At 36.8% G+C, this 27,942-nt stretch overlaps 2 protein-coding genes across 2 annotated transcripts; one reads left to right on the forward strand and one right to left on the reverse strand.

The window, feature by feature from the left end:
- Positions 1 to 524: 524 nt before the first annotated feature.
- LOC129247122 (cullin-associated NEDD8-dissociated protein 1) lies at positions 525 to 14,765 on the forward strand. Its single transcript, XM_054886065.1, has 10 exons — positions 525 to 680; positions 738 to 1,121; positions 6,646 to 6,935; positions 6,997 to 7,159; positions 11,410 to 12,777; positions 12,829 to 13,776; positions 13,868 to 14,111; positions 14,173 to 14,319; positions 14,450 to 14,582; positions 14,656 to 14,765. The coding sequence occupies exons 1-9, from the start codon at positions 639 to 641 to the stop codon at positions 14,578 to 14,580; spliced, it is 3,717 nt and encodes a 1,238-aa protein (XP_054742040.1). The 5' UTR covers positions 525 to 638; the 3' UTR covers positions 14,581 to 14,582; positions 14,656 to 14,765.
- Positions 14,766 to 26,054: 11,289 nt separating this feature from the next.
- Positions 26,055 to 27,356, reverse strand: LOC129248785 (uncharacterized). The gene has a single exon (XM_054888400.1). It carries the CDS (start codon positions 27,354 to 27,356, stop codon positions 26,055 to 26,057), a length of 1,302 nt encoding a protein of 433 aa, XP_054744375.1.
- Positions 27,357 to 27,942: the final 586 nt, after the last annotated feature.

Below are 27,942 nucleotides of genomic sequence, written 5' to 3' on the forward strand. Positions count from 1 at the left end.
AATACACTTACTTGTATTTGGTTTTTACAGTTTTTTATACTGAATGTCAAAATTTTCATGGGAATATAAACAAACAAAGAAAGTACCAACAAAGAAGCAGGCTACTTTGTCACGCGAAACGCAAAATAAGTTGCATTAGTGCCATCACCTTGAATAAATTCGACTTGGCTATTTCTGCTAATTCAAATAATTTTTGGCAACCAGTCAGTGCACGTAAATTGAAAGAAAAAAATTAATTAGTTCAGCTAGTCGGCAAACCCACTTCAACCCGTCTTTCCTTATTTATCCATACACTACTCAACCGTGGCGCCTTCAAATACAAATTTTAAACATATATGTACATCATAATTTAAAATTTTCTTCAAACGATAAATCAAGCTTGAAAAGATCTCTATACACTACTCAAACAGTTTGGTCAAACTGGAAACTTGTACAGTTTGACTGGTGTATGCCTTCTAAATCATGAACGTGTAAGTACACAGTTAGTTTATCGAGTAGTCATTTAGAAATACCAGTACTGAAAAGTGATTTTCTATTCATCGATTGAAGTCTTTGTTTTATATACCGGTACAGAAGGTTGATAAGAAATACTTAACAGTGATTCTAATTTTGTAAGCGTTTTGATTTAGTTTGTGATCATGTCCTATCAATACCATCAAATTGCCAGCTTACTGGAAAAAGTAATGTTAAAATAGATGTGTGCTTGCAGGCTACCAAAATAATACATTTTTTTACAGATGACTTCTAGTGACAAAGATTTTCGTTTTATGGCAACAAATGATTTAATGACGGAGTTACAAAAGGATAGCATTAAGCTTGATGACGAGTCTGAAAAGAAGGTTGTGCGAATGATCTTAAGATTATTAGAGGATAAAAATGGCGAAGTCCAAAATTTGGCGGTAAAGTGTTTGGGGCCCTTAGTAAACAAAGTGAAAGAAAACCAAGTAGAAACTATTGTTGATTCTCTATGCTTGAATATGATATCAAATGTTGAACAACTTCGCGACATTTCTAGTATTGGACTTAAAACTGTTATATTAGAACTTCCGCAGTCTTCGAATTCGTTAGCACCAAATGTGTGCCGGAGAATAACTGGAAAGCTCAATAATGCAATAGAGAAGGTATTTATAATGGAACTAATATGAAAATTTTAAACAATGAAAACCGCTTGGGAAAAATTCATAGGTAGTGTAAAGCCATCACCCACACTCCAAAACAGAAATATTTTGGGTAAAACGTATTGAAAGCCGGGTAGAGGATGGTCTAAATGTGACGCTTCTCTTTCTCTCTCTCTTTTTACACGAATTTGATTTAACACAAATTAAAAAGAAAAATTCTTTTTTACCCGAATTGTTTTTTTTTAACACGATTTTCAGTATTTTATGAAATTTTCATGAATCTAATAGAGCAAATAGAGTGAGACGCATGTACGAAGAGTTTAAACTAGCCAGGAAAGGCCTCTGGCACTCGGTAGATTTTGCTCTCACCGTTTAATAATTTATTTCTTATATTATAATATATTTAATTAATTAAAATGTGTAAGCAAAAAAATATATTCTTAAGTGAACTCTAGAACTTGTTTAAAATTGTTTTCACCTTATTCTCTTTTTACACGAATTTGGGAACGTAGCTATCGTGTAAAAAGAGAATTAGGTGTAATTGTGACAATACCAAATTGCGTTTTTGAGAAATTTGTACTTAGAGTCACTTAATTATGTGAGCACAAGAACAGTGCTATCATCATCCGTGAATTTTTGATAAAGAACGAATCGCCATCGGATTCACCTGTCATGGTTCTCTGTAATTTTGTTCTGTTGGATCGAGTCAAAAAACCACTACGAGAAATGCGTTTTAACAGCAGAAAGGATGATGGCTATACCAAAAAAGAGTTTGAGATATGTTCCTAGAGCTGAATCAATCGCTGACATAAGCGCGTTGCAGTTGATGGGGAGTACTCAAGGCGCATTTATTGAAGGTGGTGGCACTAAACCGACAACAATGTTTTGTACGTTTGATTGTCACGGCAAGGTATTGGCGAAGTAGAAAACGAAAAAATGAATCGCCTTGTTTTATTCTGTGCGGACAATTACATGTACACAGCGAAAAAAAAAACAAATCAGCTGATTTACCACTACCACCTTTAATAGATTCGCCTTGGGAGTTCTTTAAAGATAATAATTGAAGAATAAACTTGTATTTTAAATTTTCTTAATATATATATTCCGGTTTTTTTTATCAAGGTGGTACTATGTATATGCATATGAAACAACACGGTGATCATTTTGTTGCATTATCCACGATGACGTGAGTCGTACTTTTTAGGTAAATTAAACTCAAAATTTTCAGAAACATTTCGGGTATGCAGTTTTATAGACCATCGAAATAAATTGCAAGTTCCAAGGGGTTGAAAAATCGCGTTGATTTTGAACCATGTTCTCTGCTGACGGTGTTGGGTATTTTCTTTCATATAAAAAATGTGGAGTAGGCGTTCAATGGAGAAAATGCATAAGACCGCGAGTGAAAAAAATTCTCAATAACCAGTTGGAGTTTTGGCCTACTTGAAAGTTGAATTTTATAAACCAAAATTTAATGAGCTTTAAAATTGCATACTTGAAAATTTTTCAGAAATTCTAAGTAAAAAGTTTAAAATTTTTATGAAAATTTGGCGAATTTTCACAAATTTTATACAAAGTTCGAATTTTTTACTTTATATGGTTCTTGTAGTGTGAATTATATTTTTATAAAAAAATATTGGAAATTACAAAATAAATAAATGATAGTCGAAACTTGTCAACATGCAGTGTATGGCGTTGACTGTATGTAAACTCGTATTTAAATCCCAGGCATTACTATAGCTGTTATAGCGACCGTCGTAGCCGTATGAGATTGTGTTTGAATACCATTCGGTAGTGCTCGGGCTCGAATCATGCTGATAGAAAAGGCTTTTTATAATAGCGGTCGCGCCATGGAAAGCAATGGAAACCTTCCGAGTGTGTTTTCGCCTTGAAACATCTCTTAATAAAATTCACCTGGCGTTCGTATGCGGCATAAATTTGTATGCTCGTCCATTTGTCGAAATCATCAATTATGCACAAATTGGGGGGAGGTGCTTGGCCAAACACCCAACAAATGGTGTAAGCTCCAATTATATGCATGTGTCTAAACAGGGTGGTATATATAGTGTTTTTTTTAATCATTTGTTATTCTGTCAGTGACAGTTCTTTCCCGCTATAGGTCTTGACAGAAAGTCAGTATCATCAACGATGCGAAACATTGCAAACTTATTTTGTTATGTAGTCCAAACAGTGCGTTCATTAAAAATAAGTCAAAATCATCTTCTGGCGAAGCTATGTTAACAAGCAAAATTGCCGCATCTGGGGATCGGCAAATCTGCAGCTGATCTTCCAGAAACCAATGCATCCTTAGAAAGTGACAGTTTGGTGCGGATTTTGGAGCGGTGCCTTCATTGGCACTTTTTTCTTTGAAATTGCTGCTGCAAACGTCTTTAGATCAACGGCGAGTACTGCAGTTGTTTAACGGGATGCGGGCCTGCTAAACCAGCATGAAATCGTATTCTATAAATATTTGGTATGTTACCTCTTTTGAATAAACCGACAATACACTGGAAAAAATTGATTTTTGCTCATTTCTTAGAATTGAAAAATAGAAACTACTGTATGGACCACCCTATAAAAGTGACGCATAAATCGGTCGATGAATAGTTTCATAGTGGACATAATTTTTTTTATGGGCACATTTCACGAAAACTTCTGTCGTAAACCCTACCATGGAACATAAGCGTTTAATATCCTTGGCGATGATAAAAAATCCTTGGAGTTGATTCTGTCATTGACAATGTTATTACAGAAGAGTAGTGAAGTACAGATTCTCCTATCATGCACTGTCTGAACATAAAGCAGATGTCGTCTTGCATTTGTGTAGAGTAATTTGTAAAGATCCTTTGGACCATATCGATTTTTTCTGAGCAATACGCCGGATTCTAGCTGAGCACAAATAAACCATCAGAGGTTCTTCTTTTGAAACCAATCATTGCAAACGCTACATTCCCATGGCAGCCGGTTCTACGTTACCGGAATGACTCGGGTTTTTACTCCCGACCAAGGGCTGCCGCCCCAGTACACTAGCCCTGTCTAGTGCACCGTATTTTACCCTAACGCTTTCGAAACAATTAAAACAATATGTTTTGAGAAGGAAAAGTTATAGTAAAAAAGAAATAAGGAAGTGCTAAATTCAGTATTGGACAATTCGGTACTAGCAGCATAGTTCGTTGATATACTCATATGAACATATGCAAAGATGATGTACCACGTTTATGCGTATGTCTATTTAGGAGTTGATCTCATAAAATATAGTTAAAAATGGTAACATACACTTACGCTCTTCGCTATGTACATACATTCTACTTATGAATTAGGTATGCCAATGCTAGCTGAAAATTTGCATTCCCTGATTTGGGGATATTTTTAATGTAATTCCGGTATACCCGGATTCGCCCTGTGATTCAGGCATGCGTATATTATTAATCAGAATGCAAATTCAAAGTAATTTTGAAATTAATAATTAAAAAAAACATGAACCTGGCGATGATAAACAACAGTTTTCGATTCATACTGTCAAAAATATAGTCATAAGCTATTTGAAGATAATGACACCAAAACTTCTTCTGATTTTCTGATTTTAAGGAATTTGAGTAGATTGCTTTGTAGTGCTTTCTTTTCTTTCTTTTATATGCCGATATTACAAATTGATATGCGTTCTGTGAGAATGTTGCTGAGCACATATAATAATGGAATAAGAAGAATTCAACACTTCCATAACTCCTATTTTTTTGTAGCAGTTAAAGTTTGAATTAAATATGAATTTGGGATCTTTTCGTGAATTGCTGACAAGAGCAAGAGGCATAAATGAATGTTATAATTTTTTACTTAATTGTACAAACGCATAAACGTGGTAATAAAATACAAGTTTGCCATATATTAGCTGTCTCCGCTTCGCCAAGCGTTAGCGAGCGGCGAATATATGCAGCAATTGGCATAAATAACGTATGGTACGTTGGAATCACTGGAAAATGGCTGCCGAAAATGGCATTTGTTTTGAAGCAATTAATGGGTATTAGTAATAAAACTTACCTAATATCAGAAAAGATAGTAAAAGAGAGTTGGCAGCATTGAATATAGTGAGTTATACCAGTTTTATGAGGTATAACCCAAGAATGATAGAAACAAGATTGTGCCCATCAGAGAGTGCGTGACGTCAAATTAGTTGATTTGTGCAGGGTTGCCAACCATTTGCTCTTTGCAATAAATTTAGTGTTTTTTATACCCAAAATGCGAAAATTTTTAAGTTTGGTGTTTGTTTCTTTTTTTAATGTAAAGCTGCCGAAAGTGTAAGTTAAAAAAACTGTATTATTCAACAAAAGAAGGTTAAAACAGGTCACTATGAGAAAATTTTGGTGCTAATTAAAATTTGTTGATTCTTAAACAATTCGATATTTTGAGAGTGCAAATTTAATGTTTTGCTTCTTTTAAGGTTATGCAAGAATATTAAATCTTTTTCTCTCATCTCTTCTTAACATTGAAAACCTTTGAATTGAAGCGTTTGAATTTACTGCATGCGAATTAAAACCATAGAGGTGTAATCATTTCTTCCGGTCTTCAATTCTTAGTGGGATCATCAATACGTGTATTCATAGTAAAAATAAGCAAAAAAAAAGGCCAGAAAATACTGAAGAAACCATAACGACATTTTTACAAAAAGAGTACCTTAACTTGTTACATAACCTCAAATATATCAAAAAAGTCGTTTTCTTAACAAAAAACTCATAAATTAAATTGTACATTATATTTTATTCAAAATAACACATTTATTAAAAAAAAAAACACACATTTAAAAAACAGTTTGGCACGCATACAATTTTTTTAAGTAATTAAATAAAAATTTGGTATTTTACTTTCTTTAAATGGGTATTTTAGTGCGTTTTTATATCCAAAGCTAGGCAATACTGCAATAGCGAGAGAGAGATTTGACTTTTGGAAGGAGAAGAACATCAACAATAACCGCAATCGCGGGCAATGTGTCCAGATGTTAAAAAAATGATAAAGCTAAATAAAACTGAGTGAATTACTGAACAAATTTAACAAAAAATATATTTTACAAAATTATAAACATTTAATTTTAATTAGAACATGCTAGCAAAATGTCACGAAATCTCTCATTATTTTTTCTATCATGGGTATAACCATACTCGCTAGTGGCGAATCTTGCTCGATAACTTTGTTATTGCTTTCATATGCAAGTTTTTCGTCAAGCGTAGTACATATCGATCAGAGAAGTGGCGAATCGCAGGTGGCTATTGTTAGTAACCTACCTAGTTCAGATACGAATGCACGTTTTGCGCATTCGTAGGTTTTACATGTATTGCTAACATCTGAGAATATGTGAATGTTTGCTGACTGCACTTGTTGATACTGCCAATATAAGAGTATTACATATATGAAGATTGTGCATTTCCTTGCGTGATTTTTTTTCTTTACATACAAATTTTTTTTAATATTAATTAAATATAAGTCGCTCTAATGTTCGCATCTAATAACGTATATTTAACGAATACTTTCATTATAACAGGAGGACGTTTCTGTTAAGCTCGAAGCTCTTGACATTCTCACCGATTTGCTTTCACGTTTTGGACCGTTTCTGGTTCCTTTCCACAATCCAATTTTAAAAGCATTAGTCCCTCAACTAGAGTCTCCTCGACAAGCTGTGAGAAAACGTTCAATCATTGCTCTTTCACATCTACTTTCGTTAGCAGATGATTGCATCTATGACAGTGTTATCGATCGCCTCCTCAAAGGCTTGAAAAACAACCCTAACTCAGGCGCTGTTCGCACTTACATCCAGTGTTTAGCATCGATTTGGTAAAGTATATCCACATTTATTTTTTCAATTATTGATTAAATATACATTTTTGAACCGTAGCCGACAGTCTGGACCACGTTTATGTAATCATGTCAATCCAGCTATTGAACACTTAAAGATGTATAGCTATTGTGATGACGATGAAGTCCATGAATTTTGCCTGCAGGCGTTTGAAGCCTTTGTGTACCGATGCCAAGACGCCGTTACTCCTCATGTGTCTAAGGTAAGAAGATTTTTAGTTTATTTTATTTCACAACTCAAAATGTTATTGTTATTATTATGAGGTGATTTAGCGTTGCGACTTGAAATATCTATTTTGGCCTTCATGGGTTAAAAGTATTACTCTGAGTATAAGTATATATACATATTTGCCCTATTGTATTGAGCTTTATTTCCTTCTCTGGTAAAATATGTTTGTCCAGCTGTTTGGTCCGCTTATGCATCTGTAGTACGATCCCAGTGATTTAATTTCCCTCCCTATATGTGGTGCTGATTTTCATCCCTTGGTAAATATCCTGATAACACCATAATCGGTATTTGTACCGCTACTAGGTCTCCAGATAAAAACTCCAAAAGACATAGAAAATTCATATTGTAAGTGAATACCATTAAGACTCTGGACCAGCACATCTAATGTCTCATAGTACCTGTGTGTTGTTTGCGCCCAAATCATTTATCTGGACCCTTACGTCCCAGGGTACTTGGACAAATTTAGACCTGAGAATCGCCGTTGCGATTACCGTCAAGAAATTATTTTGGCGGTATTAGTGCTTGTTGTTGTTGTAGCATGAACATTCCCCTTACATGCATTTGGAATGCTACTGGAGTGACAGCCCTTGATCGGATATAAATCCGTTTCGTTCCGGTAACGTTTTACCGACCGTCGTGGGAACGATCCTATAGTTGCTCTCCCTGATTGCTTTTATTGACTGGTCGTCGATGTTCATTGTCAATAGTTTTCAGCTCCTTGCTGTTGAAGTCCAGAAGCTTCTTCATTTCAACGGTAGCTGCTCGTGGTAGGTATTCAGTCATTAAGTGTACACCCTTTATATTGTTCCAATTACATGTGCCTAATTCTGGACCTTCTCAGTCGGATAGTTTTGTCGCCGTTCCACACAACCAGTTGACAGCTTCCTCGGTTGAAGAATCGACTAGTATCAATCCGGCCGAAAGTGTTTCCCTTTAAATTTGAGTTGGGATTTATACCTCTAGTACATATACATATTCTATGAGGAATTCCTCATAGATTTGGGTAAAACAGCCAGTCTTAAGTCCTTAACGATGGTAGCATAGAAACTCTAGGGCTTGGAATTTATTGCACTCGAATCTTCAAGTACTTTACACTTGCTTGCAGGTTGTGCAGGTTGGTCCGTTTTTTGGGACAGTTGCTTTCAGCTGGGCTTATTTTCGCAGCGTCACGTTTACTTTCCTTTGGAGAACATATGGCACGGCCCAGCACATACAGCTTCGCGACCTCTGGCGTAAAGCATTCTTTAAGTTAGTGTAGGTATCATTTGCTGTCTCAGTATCAGACCAGTAATGTTTCTGGCCTCCCCGAAGCTGGTAGTTTGCACAGAACCCTACCCAGTACTAGTGCTTGACTTTGGGTTAGCCCTATTAGATGTTCGACCACAGTTGCCTTGCACTTTCCATCCGGGAGGCTGTTACTTTGCGGGTCGTAATTTCTGTCGACGCCGATCCAAATCTATCAGGTACTTTGGTATCGTTGCCCTCCGCCAGTCTTGTTGCCCACCGTTCGGGAGTTAGTACCTAGCTAGCTCAGCCCCCGCGGCTTCACAACGGACCCATTTCGTGGTCTAAGTGGCATCGTTGTCTCTATGTGCGATGCGGCTGCCAAACCTAACCTAACCTAGTACCTAGCTATCCTGGAAATGTACCTCCACTAAATCGGCTAGTTGAGATGCGGTTTCGATGGCCCTTATGGCATGCCTAAGCAAACCTGCCGAGCACGTCAGTGATGTACCCAAGCTCAACCAGTCAAGGTTTAGATACCAAGGAAAGGTAATTATTCAGAATCATGTGACATGTGATGAAACTTGTTATTAACTATTCGTGTTTTCGTAAATCAAATCATTCCTTTGTTATTGTTGTCGGTGCAATGTAGATACTTTCCATAGTTTTTTCTTCTTAAGTATTTCTATTTTTTTCAAATTGAATTTTCGAATACATAATTAATTTTGGCGCTTTGATTTATTTTTCTAGAATATAACTTGATTATTATAAAATTTATTTGGTTGCCATTTACTTTAAAATTTGTTCTGTAAAAACTTGTGTTATATTAATTTTAATCTTATCTGAGAAAAAAAATTGTGTTTAAAGGTGGAAATATCTATCGTTAATTATGTATTTACAATATATGGGCGAAAACTCTTGAAGTGGCCACCCCAAAAGCTGTGGGTCAACTGAATTTTAATCCTAATTTCATATACCAAAGGCTTCGATTAAAATAATTTTTTGTTGTTAATTTTAACAATCGATGATTTTTATTATCTCTTTATCCAAAACACCATCATAATTTCAGCTAGGAGGTATCGATTTGAAAAATTCGACCGGCTAGCGATTCAAATAGGATTGTACTTTAATACAAATACAAATTTCTAGAATTATAATATTTATTAATTAATTTTGTTATTTTTGCAATGTAATTGTTTACAACAAAATAGTACCGTTATATAATAATTCCATTGGGGGATAAATGAATTGCATTTAGTTTCAAAGCTATAGGGTGGGCCATGTAAAATTTGCTTTTTGAATCGGCTATAAAAAAAAAAACAAATCAATGTTTTTTCAAACTTTTTTTTTATTTTGAAGGTTGGACATTAAGCACATTTTCGATTGTTTGGGCTCCAATTTCATGAATGGCAACTTCGATTTCGTGTTTTAAAGCATCAATTGCCTCTGGATGGTTCGTATAGCATTTGTCCTTAACGGCTCCCCACAAAAAAAAGTCTAACGGGCTTAAATCACAGCACCGAGGCGGCCAATTGATATCGGAATTTCGCCTGATTATTCGGTTTTCAAAAACGGTAGCCAAAAGTTCGAGTGTAACTTTGGCAGTGTGACAAGTTGCACCGTCCTGTTGAAACCAAATGTCGTCCATGTCATCCTCTTCTATTTTTGGAAACAAAAACTCGTTGAGCATGTCACGGTAACGCTCGCCATTTACTGTAACCGCGGCTCCTCGCTCATTTTCGAAAAAAAATGGCCCGATGATGCCGCCAGACCAAAAACCGCACCAAACAGTGACTCGTTGTGGATGCATTTGCTTCTCTACAGTAACGTGTGGATTTTCTGAGCCCCAAATCCGACAATTTTGCTTATTGACGTAGCCTCCGATGTGAAAATCAGAAAAGAAGAAAAAAACCCACCATTTTGGGAATAGGTTTTCAATATTTCCCAATTTTTTTCAAGCATATGGGACGCTCCCATTTCGTAAATGTCAAACCTTTAAGTAAATTATGAACACATTTGACATGTCATTTGTGTTACCATTCTCAAAAAATAGGTGGTTCAAAAAGCAAACGCTATATGGCCCACTCTGTATATACGGTATATTCCTCATACTTACTCATTCTTTTGAAACAAAACAGCAGACTTTCTTTTTTTAATTCGCACTTTTGGTGGCATCTTTGGATACAATGACGAATTCTTACGAATAGTAAAAACAAAACGTACAAACATACCTAGTTTTGCATATAAAGTACGAAAATTGCTAATTTTAATGTTCGTTAAATCGCGCCTTGTGTAATTTTCAAAGTGATCTAAGTCATATATGTACATATTTCTTGTTGCGCGATAATTAAGAATTTGCAGTTGAGCAAATTAGAAATTTGTTTTCTCTTGCGACATATTTTTTCGGCTTTCTTTAGTAATTAATAATAAAAATTTGTAATGAATGTTATATGGCCGATGATTAAATGGGCGGAGGGAGAGGGGACGTTGCGCCTCTCATCCCGATTTTTAGAGATGACATGAACTGCCATTTCCAAAAATGAAACCCCCACCCCCTATGCCCCTTATGGATACCTAGTGGATCCTTAGAAAAAAGGCCAGAAATGAAAGTTTTTACTTGCGTTCTCACTTGTTTAAATTGAGGTATTGAATTGAATAAAAACGTATCAAACACCTTCAATTTAGACAGTTTACCACAGAATAATTTCTAATATGCTGGCATAGTTTAGCCAAACTATCCACCAAAACAAAAACAAACTATCTTTATGAACATTAGTTTTTTGTAGATAAAAAAAGGCCTACCACAGAACAATGAAGTTTATTTTTTCTACTTTTACATTGTTAGTCTATAATTAAACGAGACACTTTTTGTTTGAAAATATTGACATATATGACATAATTTTATTTTTTGTGTACTAATGCATTTTAGGTTTATTATAGTGCCATACTAGTATAATACTAAAATGGAGATATATATACTAATTTTTCCTCGCAATACAGATATTGGACATCTGTCTGAAATATTTGAGTTATGATCCAAACTACAACTACGAATCTGATGATGGTCAAAGCTGCCTTGCAATGGACACTGAAGAAGGAGATTATGCTGATAGTGATGATTACAGTGATGATGATGATATAAGCTGGAAAATTCGGCGCGCTGCCGCAAAATGTTTAGAAGCTCTAATAATAACTCGCAAAGAATTGCTTGAACGCTTTTGCCAAGATTTAGGTCCCATATTAATATTACGTTTTAAAGAACGAGAAGAAAATGTCAAATCGGACATATTTCATGTATATATAACTTTATTGAAAAGTACAAAGGCGCCAAACGCTTCATCTCCAGACCCCGATTCGATGGAAGAAGTTCCACGCACTATTGCTCTCCTTCAAGACCAACTGAAAGACATCATTAAAACTATTCAGCCCCTAATGCGTGATAGGTCAATGAAAACACGGCAGGACTGCTTTAGTTTGCTACGTGAATTGCTAAGCGTATTACCAGGAAGTTTAGGACCCTATTTGGATGATATTGTGCCTGGCATTAGTTATACCCTAAGTGATAAGAACTCAACAAGCAACATTAAAATCAATGCATTAGGATTTTTATGCTTATTATTAACAAGTCATACACCTTCGCATCTTTTTCAACCACATTTTTCTGTATTGTTACCACTTATCGTTAATGCAGTATTTGACTCATTTTATAAAATTTCTACAGAGGCACTTCAAGTTTTGCAAGAACTTGTAAAAGTTATTAGGCCTTTAGAAGATCATTCAGAGCTACTTCCCGCTACTTTTGATATAAGTCCGTTTGTACAAGATCTTTACTCTGCCACTTTAAAAAAATTAATGACTGCGGACGTGGATCAAGAAGTAAAGGATCGTGCTATAAGTTGTATGGGTCAAATAATAGCAAATATGGGGGATTATTTAGTTCCACAAGTAAAAACTTGCCTCCCAATTTTGATGGAGCGTCTAAATAATGAAGTAACCCGCCTAAGTAGCGTTAAAGCAATTTATATGATTGCGGCATCTCCTTTGCGAATTGATTTAACTTTGATAACAAAAGAAGTTATTCCAGTTTTAGGCTCATTTTTAAGAAAAAACCACAGAGCTCTAAAATTACATTCCTTGGATTTACTCAATAAGTTGATAGAAAATTATTCCCATGCATTTAATCCTCAAATATTACAGTTAGTTATTATTGAGCTCAAGCCACTTATATCGGATTCTGACTTACACATTGCTCAATATTGCTTAATACTTCTAACTACAACTGCCCTTAAGCACCCAAAAGCATTAGAAGGTATTCATGGACAATTTTTGCCAGCTGTGTTACTACTTGTACGCTCTCCCCTGTTACAAGTAAGTTATTTCTTTAATTCTTGCTTTTTTTACTAATACGTCTATTTTTAGGGTAGTGCACTTTCATGCACTTTAGATCTTCTACAAGTTTTAGTTCAAACTAATATACATAATTTGGACTACAATTCTTTGCTTAACAAACTTATGGATCCAATCATTATTGAAAACGAACAGCTCCACAAACAGGCACATCACTCCTTAGCTAAATGCATCGCAGCACTCACTCTAAAATGCCCCTGGGAAGCTATTCCTCTGGCATCGCGTCTTCTTGATTACATTCAAAAATCAACTCAATCTAATGATACTAAAACGAGCTTTTGTCTTCTGTCAATTGGAGAGATCGGTCGAAATTTTGACTTAAGCCCAATTTTTTCGTTGCCACAAACTTTAATTGAATGTTTTGGCGCAAGCTCTGAAGATGTAAAGAGTGCCTCAAGTTTGGCCCTGGGCGCTGTGGCGGTTGGAAGTTTAAAAACTTACTTACCTCTAATACTCAGAGAAATAGAAGGGCAACCGAAGCGTCAGTACTTATTATTGCATTCTTTAAAAGAAGTTATTTCATCATTATCTGCTAGCCAACATGGACTTTCTCAACTACTACCATCCGTTCCATCAATATGGGCACATTTGTTCAAGCACTGCGAGGGTTCGGAAGAAGGTTCTCGAAACGTTGTTGCAGAATGTCTCGGAAAGTTGGTTCTTGTTAATCCAGGTGAACTTTTACCACTGCTTCGCGATGCTCTGTATTCTAATAATGCAATCATGAGAGCCGTGGTGGTCTCTTCAATAAAATTCACAATATCTGATCAACCACAGATGATTGATCACTTATTGAAACAAAATTTAGGCGAATTTCTTTCATCCTTGCGTGATCCAGATCCAGGAGTGAGGAGAGTAGCATTAGTTACTTTCAATGCTGCAATACATAACAAACCAACATTGATACGCGACCTCTTGCCCACTTTATTGCCTCTCTTGTATTCGGAAACAAAAGTAAAGGTAAGCTGCGATCACTCTGTACAAAAATTAGACACTGAAAATACGTTTAATTTTTTAAATTTTATAGTGTGAATTTTTTTTAATTTTATAGTGTGAATTAATTCGTGAAGTTGAAATGGGGCCTTTCAAACACACAGTTGACGATGGTCTTGACATACGTAAAGCAGCATTTGAATGCATGTACACGTTGTTAGAACAAGGGCTTGATAGAGTTGATGTCAAACAATTTCTGGGGCACGTACAAGCTGGTTTATGCGATCACTACGACATAAAAATGCTAACATATTTAATGACGGCCCGGTTAGCTGTCTCGTGCCCAGATGCAGTTTTACAACGTAGGTGTACTTACAATTTTGGCTAAATTTATATCGAAAATAGTGACAATTTTATATTTAGAGCTTGACCAGTTCATACAACAGTTACGTGAAACATGTACTTATAAAGTAAAGGCAAATTCTGTTAAACAAGAACATGAAAAACAAGATGAATTAAAAAGATCTGCTTTAAGAGCTGTATCTGCATTATCGCAAATCCCTAACGCAGGTAATTTCATATTATTTTATCCAAATAAGCTTTTGTGGTACAATATCTTTTATTGCATTATTTTTGTTTTTGTTAGCTCAACGCTAACATTTTTAGTCTTTTAACATAATCGTGATTTTTACCTTTTCAGATAAAAATCAAAATTTAATGGAATTTTTAAAAACCATTAAGGACTCGCCGGAATTGTGTAAAGTTTATGACTCAGTACAAAAAGACTCAAATTCAATCAGTCCCGAGAGCACATCAATGGATCAGAGTTAAATGTAAATGGCACATATATTAAATTAATAATTTAAATAAATTAAAAGCCTTATTTACATATCTGAAACGTATTAGGTTGCCGGCGGATATGGATACCAAAACATATTATCTTAAAATGTGAAACTTTTGCCTACGTGTTATATGTAGATATGTTTTTATTTGAATAAACACACTTTTATTAATTATTTGCTTCTTTAGTTACAATAGTTTACAAATAAAAAAAATTGCGTGACACTTTATTTTTCTAATGAGCTTTGGTCTACCAAATTTGAAAAGTTTTTGAAAAAAAAAGAATAAAAAAGCGCCTACCGTGAAGCCACGTTAACTATATTAAAAGTTCCTATTAAGGATTTAAAAAGTTGAAAAGGTGGTAATCAGCGGCCCGAAATACCCTCGAGTAGTCGTTTTTAATAGCTTCCAACGTAGAGGAGGCCTTCCTCTTCCTCTGCTACTACCAGGTGGTACCGCATTGAATACTTTCAAAGCCGGAGCGTTTGTATCCATTCGGACAACATGACCCAGCCAACGTAACCCCTGGATCTTTATTCGCTGCGCTATGTCTATGTCGTCGTAAAGCTCATACAGCTCACCGTTCCATCGCTTGCGATATTCGCCGTTGCCAACGTGCAAAGGTCCAAAAATCTTACGCAGAATCTTTCTCTCAAACACTCCAAGCGTCGCTTCATCGGATGTTGTCATCGTCGAGAGAGGACTTTACTGCTCAGTTGCCTACTTAGTCCAAAGTAGCACTTGTTGGCAAGAGAGATTTTACGTTGGATTTCATGGTTGACATTGTATCGGTGTTAACGCTGGTTCCTAAATAAAAGAAGTCTTTTACAACCTCGAAATTATAACTGTCTACAGTGACGTGGGTGCCGATACGCGAGTGCGCCGACTGTTTGTTTGATGACAGGAGGTACTTCGTTTTGTCCTCGTTCACCACCAGACCCATTTGCTTTGCCCCTTTATCCACTTTGGAGAAGGCAGAACTAACAGCGCGGTTGTTAAGGCCGATGATGTCGATATCATCGGCATACGCCAACAATTGTACGCTCTTATAAAATATTGTACCAGAGCGCTTAAGCTCTGCGGCTCGTACGATGCTCTCCAACATCAGGTTAAAGAAGTCACACAACAGCGAGTCACCCTTTCTGAAACCTCGTTTGATATCAAACGGCTCGGAGAGGTCCTTCCCAATTCTAACGGCGCTGCTAGTGTTGAGCAACGTCATCTTGCATAGGCGTATTAGTTTTGTGGGGATACCAAATTCAGACACCGCGGCATACAAGTAACTCCTTTCCGTACTGTCGAATGCGGCTTTGAAATCGACGAAAAGATGTGTCTCGATTCTCTTTTCGTGGGTCTTTTCCAAGATTTGTCGTATTGTAAATATTTGGTCGATGGTAGACTTTCCAGGTCTAAAGCCACACTGATAAGGTCCAATCAGTTGGTTGTCGGTGGGCACAGAGCACATTTAAATTCCAATCGGCAGGCATGCTTTCATCCGACCATATTTTGCATAGAAGCTCATGCTTGCACCTCATCGCCGCAATGTTTGAATAGCTCAGCCGGCAGTCCGTCGGCGCCCGCGGCTTTGTTGTTCTTTAGCCGTGTTATTGTTATTCTCACCTCGTCATGGTCGGGTAACGGAACGACAATTCCGTCGTCAACGATTGGGGTATCGGAATCTTCACATTCTCTGTTATTGTTGTTTTAACAGCATAGTTTGCCCTGTCAGTGTAAGTATATCATCGGTCGTCTTCGTCTAGCTCATCTAGGGGTAGGCCCAGGAAACATGCTGTTTCGACGGGTTGGGTCCAGAGGGAGAGGGGGGTTAGATGAGTCTGATTGAGGGGGCATGTGAAGAGGTGGTTAGTGTCGTGCGGGGTACCTTCACATGCCGGACATGTGTTTGGTATGTCGGGGTCAATTCTGGATAGGTAGAAGTTTAACCTGCTACAATATCCAGAACGTAATTGTGCCAATGTTACACGGGTCTCACGGGGAAGCTGGAGCTCTTCATCTGCAATGGGTGGTGGTTGGACTACGATTACGGAGTCACATTCTCTGTGACATGCGCAGCTGTCACTGTTTAACAGGTTCGAGAAGTGCTCCCTCCATAATTTAAGATTGCTCTGTACGTCAGTCACCAGTTCGCCGTCTTTGTTCTTACAGGAAAACGCCCCAGTCTTAAAACCTTCTGTAAGCCGTCGAACTTTCTGGTAGAATTTTCGGGCGCTGTTCCTGTTGGGCAGCATCTCAAGCTCTTCGCACTCACGTATTTCGGCTTCTCGTTTCTTCTTTCGGATAATTTGTCTCTCTTCCTTTTTTAGCTCTCTGTAGCGATCCTACATGGCTCGCGTTGCGCCCGATTGCAGCGTGGCTCTATAGGCGGCATCCTTTCTTTCAGCGGCAGAATGACATTCCTCGTCGCATCAACAGGGTCTTCGGATCGTACGTACATCTAATACACTAGAAGCGTGTCTCCCATCTATCACAACATGATCGATCTGGTTTCGCGTTTTCGATCAGGAGACAGCCAGGTAATATAGCTTGATGTATCTTTTCGTTTTTGCTTAATAATAATAAAAAATGACGCGACTAAATATTTGTAATTATGTGTTTAAAAATTAATTCAATTGAAACGTAATAATTTAAATTGAAGGGAGTTTTGGAATTTTCCAAAGCCTCTTATATCCTTTTCGACTTCTACTTTCAATTAGTCTTACTTACATAATGTAATTTTATTGAAAACTGTGTGTTGGCTTATGTAAGTTTGTATATACGTAAATATTCTATGGTTGAAAAGCGTAGGTAAGGGAATTGAATTTGAGTTTGAGATATTTTAGAAAGATTAAAGGTAATCGGCTTTAACTTATTCTGTTCGTTGTTTGAGAATTTTTTTTGTTACCCACTTTCTGTGTTATATTCAAAAATCACAATATGTCATGTATTTAGTTAGAACTTATGTTTTTCGTGTTCATTACTATATTATTATTAAATTACTTTTGTATTTCAGTTTTAAATAATTTCATTTACATATAATTTTTTAAATTTTTTGCTTATTTATGTACATATTTCATACGGACCTATTCGCGGGATTAAAATTTCGCTCTAGTTATTTTTTTCATGAGTTGGCAGCACTGTTAATAACATCTGGTCCAACTTTCATGTGAATGTCATTATCAGTAATATATTTACGCTTGTGTTTACCAAACGACCAAGAGTGCATTATTCGATTTTTACAATGTCTGATTTGATTGAGCAGAGAAGTGCCATCAAATTTTGTTCGCGGAAGGAAATTTAGGCTGCGGAAACGTGTAGCATGTTGCAGAAGGCATTTGGTGATTCGACCATGTCGCAGAAAAATATTTATAAGTGGTACAAAGACTTCAAAGAGGGTCGAGAACGTGTTGATGACTTGGAGCGCTCCGGACGGCCATCGACGTCAACAGATGACCAACACGTCAATAAAGTGAAGGAGTTAGTGCTCAAAAATCGTCGGTTGACTGTTAAAGACCTTACTGACATGATCGGAATATCAGAAGGATCTGTGAAAACCATTTTGAAAGACCATTTGGGCCTACGAAAAGTCAATTCTCGTTTGGTACCGAAAACTCTCAATTTCTTGGAAAAAAGTCGTCGCGTTGATGTGTGTGAAACAATGCTTTCAGACTATCACGACAAGCTCAAATGCATCATTACGGGAGGTGAGACTTGGATTTATGCTTACGACCCTGAAACAACCGACCAATCAAGCGAATATCGTGCTAAAGGCGAGGCCAGACCGAAAAGAGAACGTCAAAGTCGTTCAAAAATAAAGGTCTTGATGACAGTTTTTTTCGATTTTCGTGGTGTGGTGCACTATGAATTCCTTTCACCTGGCCCAACTGTTTATAAGGAATATTATTTGAGCGTTATGCGTCGTTTACGTGAAGCAATTCGTCTAAAAAGACCAGAATTATGGGCCAACAACTCTTGGTTTTTGCATCACGATAATACACCGTCTCACACTGCACTCGTTCTTCGTGACCATTTCGCCAAAAATTCCACGCATATCATTCCGCAACCACTGTATTCGCCTGATTTGGCTCCATGTGACTTCTGGCTATTCCCAAAACTCAAGAGACCACTCCGGGGATCGCGTTTAGAGTCGGTTGAGGAGATAAAAGCTGAATCGAAGAAGGTGCTGATGGCTATACCGGAAATGGACTATTTGGCATGTTTCGGGGATTGGAAAAATCGTTGGCATAAGTGTATTTCATCGAGAGGCGACTATTTTGAAGGGGATGAAATTGATTTACAAGAATAAATAAAGATTTTTCATTATATAGTACAACCAAATTCACCTTACTTTTTGCCCACAGTAGTACATTAACGTTCTCTGATTAAGGTTAGTTGAAAGAGAGTAAACTCTATCGAAAACTACTGACATATAGGAGAACAGTATATGCATGTGTGTTCGTATGTTACAATTTAAATTGATTTACAAGAATAAATAAAGATTTTTCATTATATAGTACAACCAAATTCACCTTACTTTTTGCCCACAGTAGTACATTAACGTTCTCTGATTAAGGTTAGTTGAAAGAGAGTAAACTCTATCGAAAACTACTGACATATAGGAGAACAGTATATGCATGTGTGTTCGTATGTTACAATGTGATGTTGCTACACATGCGGCCTCACCGTGTTAGCCAGTCGACATGCTAGATAGATTATATAATTTATCGTTTACTGCATTCGAACACAAGCGGCTTGTTTCTTGAGACCTGGAAACGGTTCTTTTACGATTCAATGAACAAAAAAATCTCAAAGTGCAATTATTTTAAAAACATTAATAAATTTTATTGTTGAAAAAATACTGTAAACGCAGTATAAACTAGTCAAACAGTTTTTTTTAATTACTTTTGCTTTCGACTGTTCTTTAATATTTCTTCCTTTTTACCTACATTTTTTTTTCAATGCCAATTGCCTTGCTACGACTTTGGTTTGTAACCGTGCTGCAGATGTAATCGATATTTGCTCTCGTCGATAATGGCACCATGTCCGATTAGCCAACAATCCTGCTAATTGTGCATCGGAATTGATTCATCACTTGCTTTGGTGACATGGACTGTCATGATTGTTTTTAGCCTATAGTTGCTGGCCAGCTTCCAAACAAAGTTATTTCCAAACAATGCAATATATGTACTTCCAGAAATTGTACATTTTACTCAGCATTACTAGCACGTTCGGGATAAACTTATAACTTAAACATCGTCCTAGATTAATATTAGCGCCTAAATTCAATATATGTGACCTGGTGTATGAAAAGGTACCTTACGTGTCAAAAAATCATTTTTCACTTTTTTGTTGATTCGGGTAGTGTCTTGAATAGCTCTTTAAAATGGTGAAAACCAGAAAGTCATAATTTGTTTAAAAGTTTGTTAAAAGTAAAAAAAAAAGAAAAGTACAAATACAAAAAAGACTGATTTTTTTAGAAGTTTAAACTTTAACTGCTGTTTTCCCGAAAACCTGTTTTCGCACGTAAGGTACCTTTTCGTAGACCAGGTCACATATGTATGTATTTACTATCACAAAGTACGTATGATGAACATTAATGTGACATATTTTTTTTTATTTTAAGCGTTTTTTATTTAAAAAAAAGTCAAGAACTGCTTTAAAACTGACAAACTGGGTCTTAATATCCCCAGTAAACAACAACTGCTCATCAAAACAACCTAACCGTTTTTCACACATGTTTTTTATGAATATCTTAAGTTTGACAATAAAATAGTCCGAAGAAGAGCAGAATGGTGTATCATTGCTATAAAAGAAGTATCGACATCACAACACGAAAAATTCGGTTAATTCCAGCTACTGGTGGAACCGCTGACGGCTTTGGATAAAGTTGTTTGTCTTCATTGGCAGGATTCACCAACTGATAAGCCTAGAATTTCGCCCAGCTTCATTGGTGGTTTTAGTAGCTGTAAAGTAAAAAATATAAATAAGACAAAAATAATTTAGTCATATAGAGAAGTTATATATGTACATATTTGAAAATGAGTGTTCAAGAGCGTCCGCCGTGGCCGAATGCGCTTGTGCGTGATTAACACTCGGTGGGGCCCGTGTTGAAGATCCATTCTAGATCTAAATCCAATGACTTATTTGAGGAGGAACTCTGTGGTTGCCATATTTTGAAAGGGTGCCATTGGGAAAATTCTCAATAAAGGCTCGGCCTTTGGAGACGATCCAACAAAGTTTGTTTAGGAATATATTTTTTTGAACATCCTCGCCTGGCAAAGAGTTTAAAAAATTAAGCTAGAAAGGATGGCGAATATAAATCATTAGTGCCTTCTAAGGGGATTACTTGAAGCGAACAGCAGGCAAACAGACAACCATCTCTGCCTCAGAATTTTTTGGTGTTGAATGGGCCTACGAACTCGACTACTCACGAAGATACTTGTGGAAACTGTCAACATACGTGCGTTTAAATGTCTCGCGTTATGATTAACGCTGCCAGTGCGATCAGTACTGCCAATGGGACGACACACCACAGATCCAGCTGGATTGGAGCTATTCTGTCACTATCTTTGGGGCGCTAAGGAAATCTAAAGAAAACGAGCTTTAGTGAGGTACGGGTAATCAACAGAGCATGTACTCGTACTGATATCATAGGCAAATAGCATTGACATTGTTGGATTTATAAAACACTAATCACTGTTTATACCATCTTAGCCTCGCTCGAATATAGGTATATTACGGTGGTATATCTTTATTTTTAAAGTAATTGTAAATAATGGTAGCCTATATTATTAAATAAAACAAACAACAGTTTACAACACTCTTAACATTTAGCCATAACCAAGTGAAACAAACAACACTTGTACAGAGACACGTATATGCTTCGCTCCGTGCTCCTTGGTAATTTATAAAATGAATTGGTTTACTATTTGTATTGAATGCTTGGCCCGGTGGTTCTTAGATTCTGAGTCTATCACCAAAATTTTGCCATAGTGATATCGGTTCCCAACTCTAAAATTTATCCTCATAGTATTAAAACCATTTTTTCAGCTAAGCCGGCTGCAAAAAACGTTAATGTATGGAGAAGTCTCACGGGCTATGAATAGTGTAAATTGTCAAAAATGAAGTCTAACCAGAGAACGCAAATTCATAGAGAAGGCTCAGGAACGAATGAGCAGGTTTAATGTCAAATGCTAACAAAACGCCGGTAAAAAATTGTTATCATTTCACCACCGCCTTGGAAAAGTTAACAGAAGAGAGTTAACATAGTGCGGGCGTAGTAACAGAATTAAATATAGCGTTTGCATTGAAATGTAAAATGCCATGATTTGGTGTTAGGCAAAAGAAAATAACAGCAGACTCGTACATTTTTCTTTCATGATTATTTGCCGTCGGCATTTTGCATGCGCAAATGGATTATTTCTTGTGAGATAAATAAATTAATTCTAAGTATATGCATGCAGGCGGCCGCCGTAGCCGAATGGGTTGGTGCGTGATTACCATTCGGAATTCACAGAGAGAACGTTGGTTCGAATCTCGGTGAAACACCAAAATTAAGAAAAATATTTTTCTAATAGCGGTCGACCCTCGGCAGGTAATGGCAAACCTCCGAGTGTATTTCTGCCATGAAAAAGCTCCTCATAAATATATCTCGGCTTGAAACTGTAGGTCCCTGCATTTGTGGAACAACATCAAGACGCACATCACAAATAGGAGGGGGAGCTCGGCCAAACACCCAAAAAGGGTGTACGCGCCAATTATATATATATATATGTGTATATGTAGTTCTTCAATTGATAAAAAGTGCATAAAAAACATATGCATATATCTGTAAGGTAGAAATTTACTCTGAAATCAGAGTATCTGAAGGTTACTGTACATATGATGCTGTGCCTATGAATGTGCGCTGGATTTCTTGAGAAGTTTTAGGGAATCGTAATCGGCCTTATCACTAGAGCTGTGATAGTCATGCAAAATAAAAGGCCAAAATATGCATGCAAAAATGCATGAAAAACTCTGGAATATGCGCGAAAAAATGCAAAAAAAGACAAAATATGCACGAAAATATGTATGAAAACATGCAAAAAAAGCCCAAAATAGTATTCGAAAATCTCTCAAAAAATACCGAAATGTAAAAAAGGTATTTTTTTCTCCTGGGCTAGTAAACATTTTTATTTCAGTTAGCCAGATACTTATAGTAATTCATTGTTGCAAGTCAAAACAAGATGTTGTTTCAGACTATCGAACGAGAAACACCGCCGTTTTTCAGTTAAAATTGACTTGTAAGTTGAGAAGGAAAGTTCTAATTCCACCGATGTAGCAACAGAAAATTTAAAAAATGTTATTTCACATGGTGTCAATGCTGTTATATACTCATTTGAAGCGCTAGCTCGTGAATCTCCATTCAAAATATCATTAATTTCAAGCAAAGAACTATATCCAACATTCCGAGATAAGACTTCTTCGAACTTCTTCAAAAAACGGTCGTCGGTCATTGTGCCCAAGATAGAATGAACTTCTTTATACAGCTCTATACACTTTTTCAATTCAAGTCCTTTCGATTTTAATATTTTGATCTTGTCTGCGTCGAACATGAAGTTAGCTTTTATGAATGCCAAATCTTGTCAAATATTGGACGCTCTAAACGCTGAAGAATGCAGAAGTGGTAGAAACTCGTAGACACAACCAATCCATGGAAGATTTGATCAATGGTAAAAATTTAATAAAAAAACAAATGTTATTAGTTGAGCAAAAAAGCTTAAATGCGACTTCCAAAAAAAAAAACTGAAATTTATACATATGTATGTATGTATATGTACATTCCTTTAAATATATACAAGTGCCTATCAAAAGTTTAATAATATTTTTGAATATTACAGTCGTGTTAATGTTGAAGATATTGATTCCCTTATCCGAATAGCTGCATCACTATATGTTGAAGGAGAAGGTTCATACGTTTGATTAAAATGGTATTCTTGAACATTTTCTGAAAAATCATCAACCACGCAATAATGGACACAAATATAGTGCAATGCTGCGGCATCTGAATCGGTTCTTAAATACACCTATGGTCCTTTCTATAGTATTTCTCGCTTTTGCATGTATTTTATTGTAGTTTCCTTCGACGCTTTCTGTTGTAGGTGAACGAAAAGGTGTCTTTAACCATGGCTCCAGAGCGTATCCAGCGTCTCCTGTGGAATAAATAAAATCATTTTAGCAAAAAATTATTCAAACGGTCTATATAAGTATGCACATGCCTAAAAGCCAAGTGTTTCGTTACCCGTTTAGGTTTTTATTTTCAAAAAAAATTTCGCGCGCTACTTACGTTCCAAATATGAGCATCGTGGTTGCTGCCAGGATACTGCGCATTCACGTAACGAATTCTCATTTTATTATCGCATATCAGCAATAAATAAAAAATTAGAGATATATTTGAAATATCAGTTTTTGCAAGACTTACAATCATAGCATTGATGTTATAGTACCCTTTACGATTAAAATACAGAAATTTGTCTTTAGCTGGCGCAACAATTTTAATGTGTGTTCCGTCTACACCTAAAATCGCACCAGGAAACCCATATTTTTGATAAAAGTCCATCTTTGCTTGTCTTTTTTCTTCGTTGCTCAAATCAAGATTCACCCATGACATTGAAGAGTGGATAACACGTCTTTTAATATGCCACAAAATGTGGATTAAGCCATGGGAATGTCAAAGTCCTTTCCCACTCCATGTTGGTACCCACCCTCCGCAAAAAAACGTAATACGGAAGACAAACGATGGAGCGAAAGGATGGAGCACGGCCTCTTTGAGCGTGCATTCCCATCTAGGACATTTAAGACGTACAAAAAGGCCGCCTTATTCAAGCGGTAATTTTTAGTAAACCTGTAAAATAAAGTTAACCTATGAAGTTATGAAGATATTCCTATACTTACATTGTGTCCTCAACATCGAGCGGATTGCTTGCGTCCCTTAATATTTTTCGTTGAATTTTCATATTCGATCTACTTCTTTCACCTTCCGCCTCCATAAACATTATAGAAAATACCAACGAAGAATCCATAAAACTTAAAAGCTTTGTTTTTCCAATATATATTTCAGTCTAATTAAATTTATTTACCCTTGTCTTTATTGAAATTTCAATTTATTGCAAAACATCTGATTTCGAAACGTCAAAATTTAAAATATGCGTATAGCAACAACTATTTATTTCGAATTCACATGGGTTGCATGAGCGGACATTTACATTAGAAGATTTGCTACGATGGATTGTGTGATAGGGCAGAATATGCTTTGCTGTGGCAAGTACACACAGCATATACATATACATATATGCGCATATGTATATAAATTCACATATTTAAATTTGCATATGCCATCTCTCTGTGTGCCTGGTAATGAATAAATTCTCTATGAAGGATTTGATTTGGTTGAAGGGAATTCAGCAAAGTTTTACAGAAGTTAGACATAATATATGTACATATATATTTTGGATTATTTGCTCTTTCTACCTCACTTAGCATTTTTTGACGTGATAACGTCTTATAATTCGATTTAGCCGGCTGCACGCGCGAAAAGATGCGTCGTTATCTTGCTCAATCGTCGTTATCTTGCTCATGCGCCGTTACCTTGCTTGAACTGCAAGCGAGAGGGCGGAACGAACGACAAAGAGCGCAATCGGCCCCCACGTTCGGCAACGTTCGACATCTGGCTCTCTCCTACTTGAGTGAGCATATATATTTATGTATATGCGCATATGTATATAAATTCACATATTTGTATTTGCATATGCCTTCTTCCTGTGTGCATGGTAATGAACCAATTCTCTGTTGAGAATAGGACGATGATAGGAAAAGTAGGAAATGAAAGGGAGTGCTTCGAGTGTAATGTGTCTTGAAAAAGGCAAATCGATGATGTTGCCTCTTAGTGTTGTTGACTTATTAAAGTCTGATGCACAATCGAAATTGAATTTGATAATTGTTTCGACATATTTTACGTTTGTGTAAATGTAACTTGACCTATTCCATTGCGATTCCATTTACCACTTTCTCTATATCCAAGTTACGGACTTTGAGTCTGTTACACTAAAAAAAATTAAGGGCCAGCTGCCCAGGAAAGAAACACTTATAATTCTTTAAATAGTTTACAATTATTTTTATTCTACACAAATTACTTAATCTAATACAGCTAACCCGGAACCCGTCTCAAACTCCACTAACTGGACGTGGTGACGGTCGCTTACTTTACACCTTCATTCCCCAGCTGCGGCGCAGTCGTTGTGTAATTTGTCTGAGACCGGACTTGGCCTTGACTTCCCACGGGTGCATTATTGAATGTAATTGTGCAACAGGTAACGTCTCCTGTTGCGTTGCATTGTGAAATTTAAATATGCTGACACTGCGGCACGTGTAGCGAGCGGCCGTGGGAGCGTCGCAACAAATGCGACTGCAGCGTGTTAACTCTTTCCCCTCTAAAGATCTGCGTCCCGCAGATCATGATTTGGAGAGGTGACGTTTTTTGGTCGGTTCCGAGAACTTGATTGTAGTATCGACATATTCAGCTCAGGAAGTTTTGCTCCAGTTGTTAGCTTTCTCCAAATTAGCAAAATGAAGACCATTAGCAAAATAAGTCCTAGGGCTTCGGATGTTGCAAACCAGTTGGTTTTATCTTTCAGGTAACCCAAGAGTCGTATGTTTCCGGAGGTCATCTCGTGGACGAGATTGAGATCCACTGCCAGGCTTCTATTTGTTATGGTGGACAACACGGGTGGGAGCACCTGCACGCCTGAGCTGCTAGTACTCCAGTAGGTTTGGTTATTTATTGTAATAGTCTCGTTCTCCATCTGCAGAATATAAGAGCCAGATAAGTGTTTAGGTGTTTTACCTGACCATATGCTGCTGTTGAAATTATCCAAGAATATTGTGTCCTCCTTGAGCACCTCAACCGTTGTTTCCGTGCCAATTACGTAGCGGCAACTTGTTTGCCCACCCTTGAGTAGACGTGGTAGACATTCATCTTCGGACAATAAATCTAGGGCTTCCTGCTTGCAGACCATGGCGGTGGCGAGGTGGAGACAGCTATTTTTAATACCATATGTCAGCTGTTTATTAATTAAGATTGTCTTGTACTTCAGATCAACTCTATGACCATCCTTCAAAATAGAGCGCGTGATCAAGTGATTAAACCTCGTTTGAGCCACCTTTGGCATGGACAGCACGTAAAGTAGAAGAGTGCCGTTCGTGTAGATTGATGGTTCACTATATTCAATGGCTTCGACGACGTTACTGTACGGAAGGACTTCGATTTCGCTTATTAGGCTATTTATTTCCTCTTTATTCAAAAGATTGCTGTTTGCTACGCCTGCTTTGGCCATTTGACATGCCCGTATTAATTCACTAACGTCATCCTTGAGAATCATCAATTTGTGCTGAATCTCCTGTGAAAATTTGGCTTGGTGAGTACGTCCCAGGACGTCGTTCGTGGCCGTTGCAATCCCGTTCACAACCTGTAATAACTCTTCAGTTTTCTTGAAAATTTCAGAGTTTACCTTATACTGTAAGTTATTGTTGTCTATTATTTCATTTTGGCTCCGCAGGATTTCATCCCAATCTAAAGCATCAGGTGAGCCAGCAATCCACTTCCAAGCTGACCCAATCCAGTTGATTGAACGCTTTGGTATTTTGGCTGTAGGACCCTTCAGCTCCTCAAGTTGAGTTCGAATTTTTTGTAACTGATAAGTGGTGACATCTGTGATTGGATCGGTCTCGTTCATCCTGGCAGTTTCATATTCTAGCCGGTTTACAACCCTCTCGTAGCGCATTAAGTCGATGATGTGGACCAGTTTGAAGTGTCCGTTGATTATCCAGCCGTACCCATCACGAACAGTTAGAACAGGGGAATCTAGGTTGAATACAACATATGCTTGTGCGTTTGCACAGAGGCAGATTCTACAAATTAAATTACAAAATGTTAACTTAATCCTACTTTATTTTCCACACAGTTTACCATTTTATAAATTGAATTTAGACTAAGTAATGTTTACATATTTGGTTGGAAATTACGACAGAGGGAAATTTAAACGTAAATACCAATTAAATAGAATGCAATTGATTTTGAACTTAATTATAGCTACTTGAAATTTATTGTAGTTACAACCTTCGAAAACATTTCTCCATCTATTGGCAATCAAACTTAATAATAAGGCCTTAAATTTCTAATACTATTACTAGTGAGTGGAGTCTGGGAGGCTAAGGGTTATCGGAAGTTCGTGAGGACTCAGGAAGTGATGTTAAGAGTGGAACTTTCTTTGACAATTATTTTTTAGTATTTTATTACTATGGTTAGTTTCATTAGTAAAC

The sequence above is a fragment of the Anastrepha obliqua genome, chromosome 5 (assembly GCF_027943255.1).
Source record: "Anastrepha obliqua isolate idAnaObli1 chromosome 5, idAnaObli1_1.0, whole genome shotgun sequence".
NCBI lineage: Eukaryota > Metazoa > Arthropoda > Insecta > Diptera > Tephritidae > Anastrepha > Anastrepha obliqua.

What these genes read in the sequence shown, in the direction of transcription:
- LOC129247122 (XM_054886065.1), top strand. Translation starts at nt 639, where the DNA reads ATGTCCTATCAATACCATCAAATTGCCAGCTTACTGGAAAAA. An exon ending in TTGCCAGCTTACTGGAAAAA is followed by an intron (nt 681 to 737) that starts GTAATGTTAAAA and finishes ATTTTTTTACAG; the next exon opens with ATGACTTCTAGTGACAAAGA. An exon ending in ATTCGGAAACAAAAGTAAAG is followed by an intron (nt 13,777 to 13,867) that starts GTAAGCTGCGAT and finishes TTAATTTTATAG; the next exon opens with TGTGAATTAATTCGTGAAGT.
- LOC129248785 (XM_054888400.1), bottom strand. Translation starts at nt 27,356, where the DNA reads ATGAACGAGACCGATCCAATCACAGATGTCACCACTTATCAGTTACAA.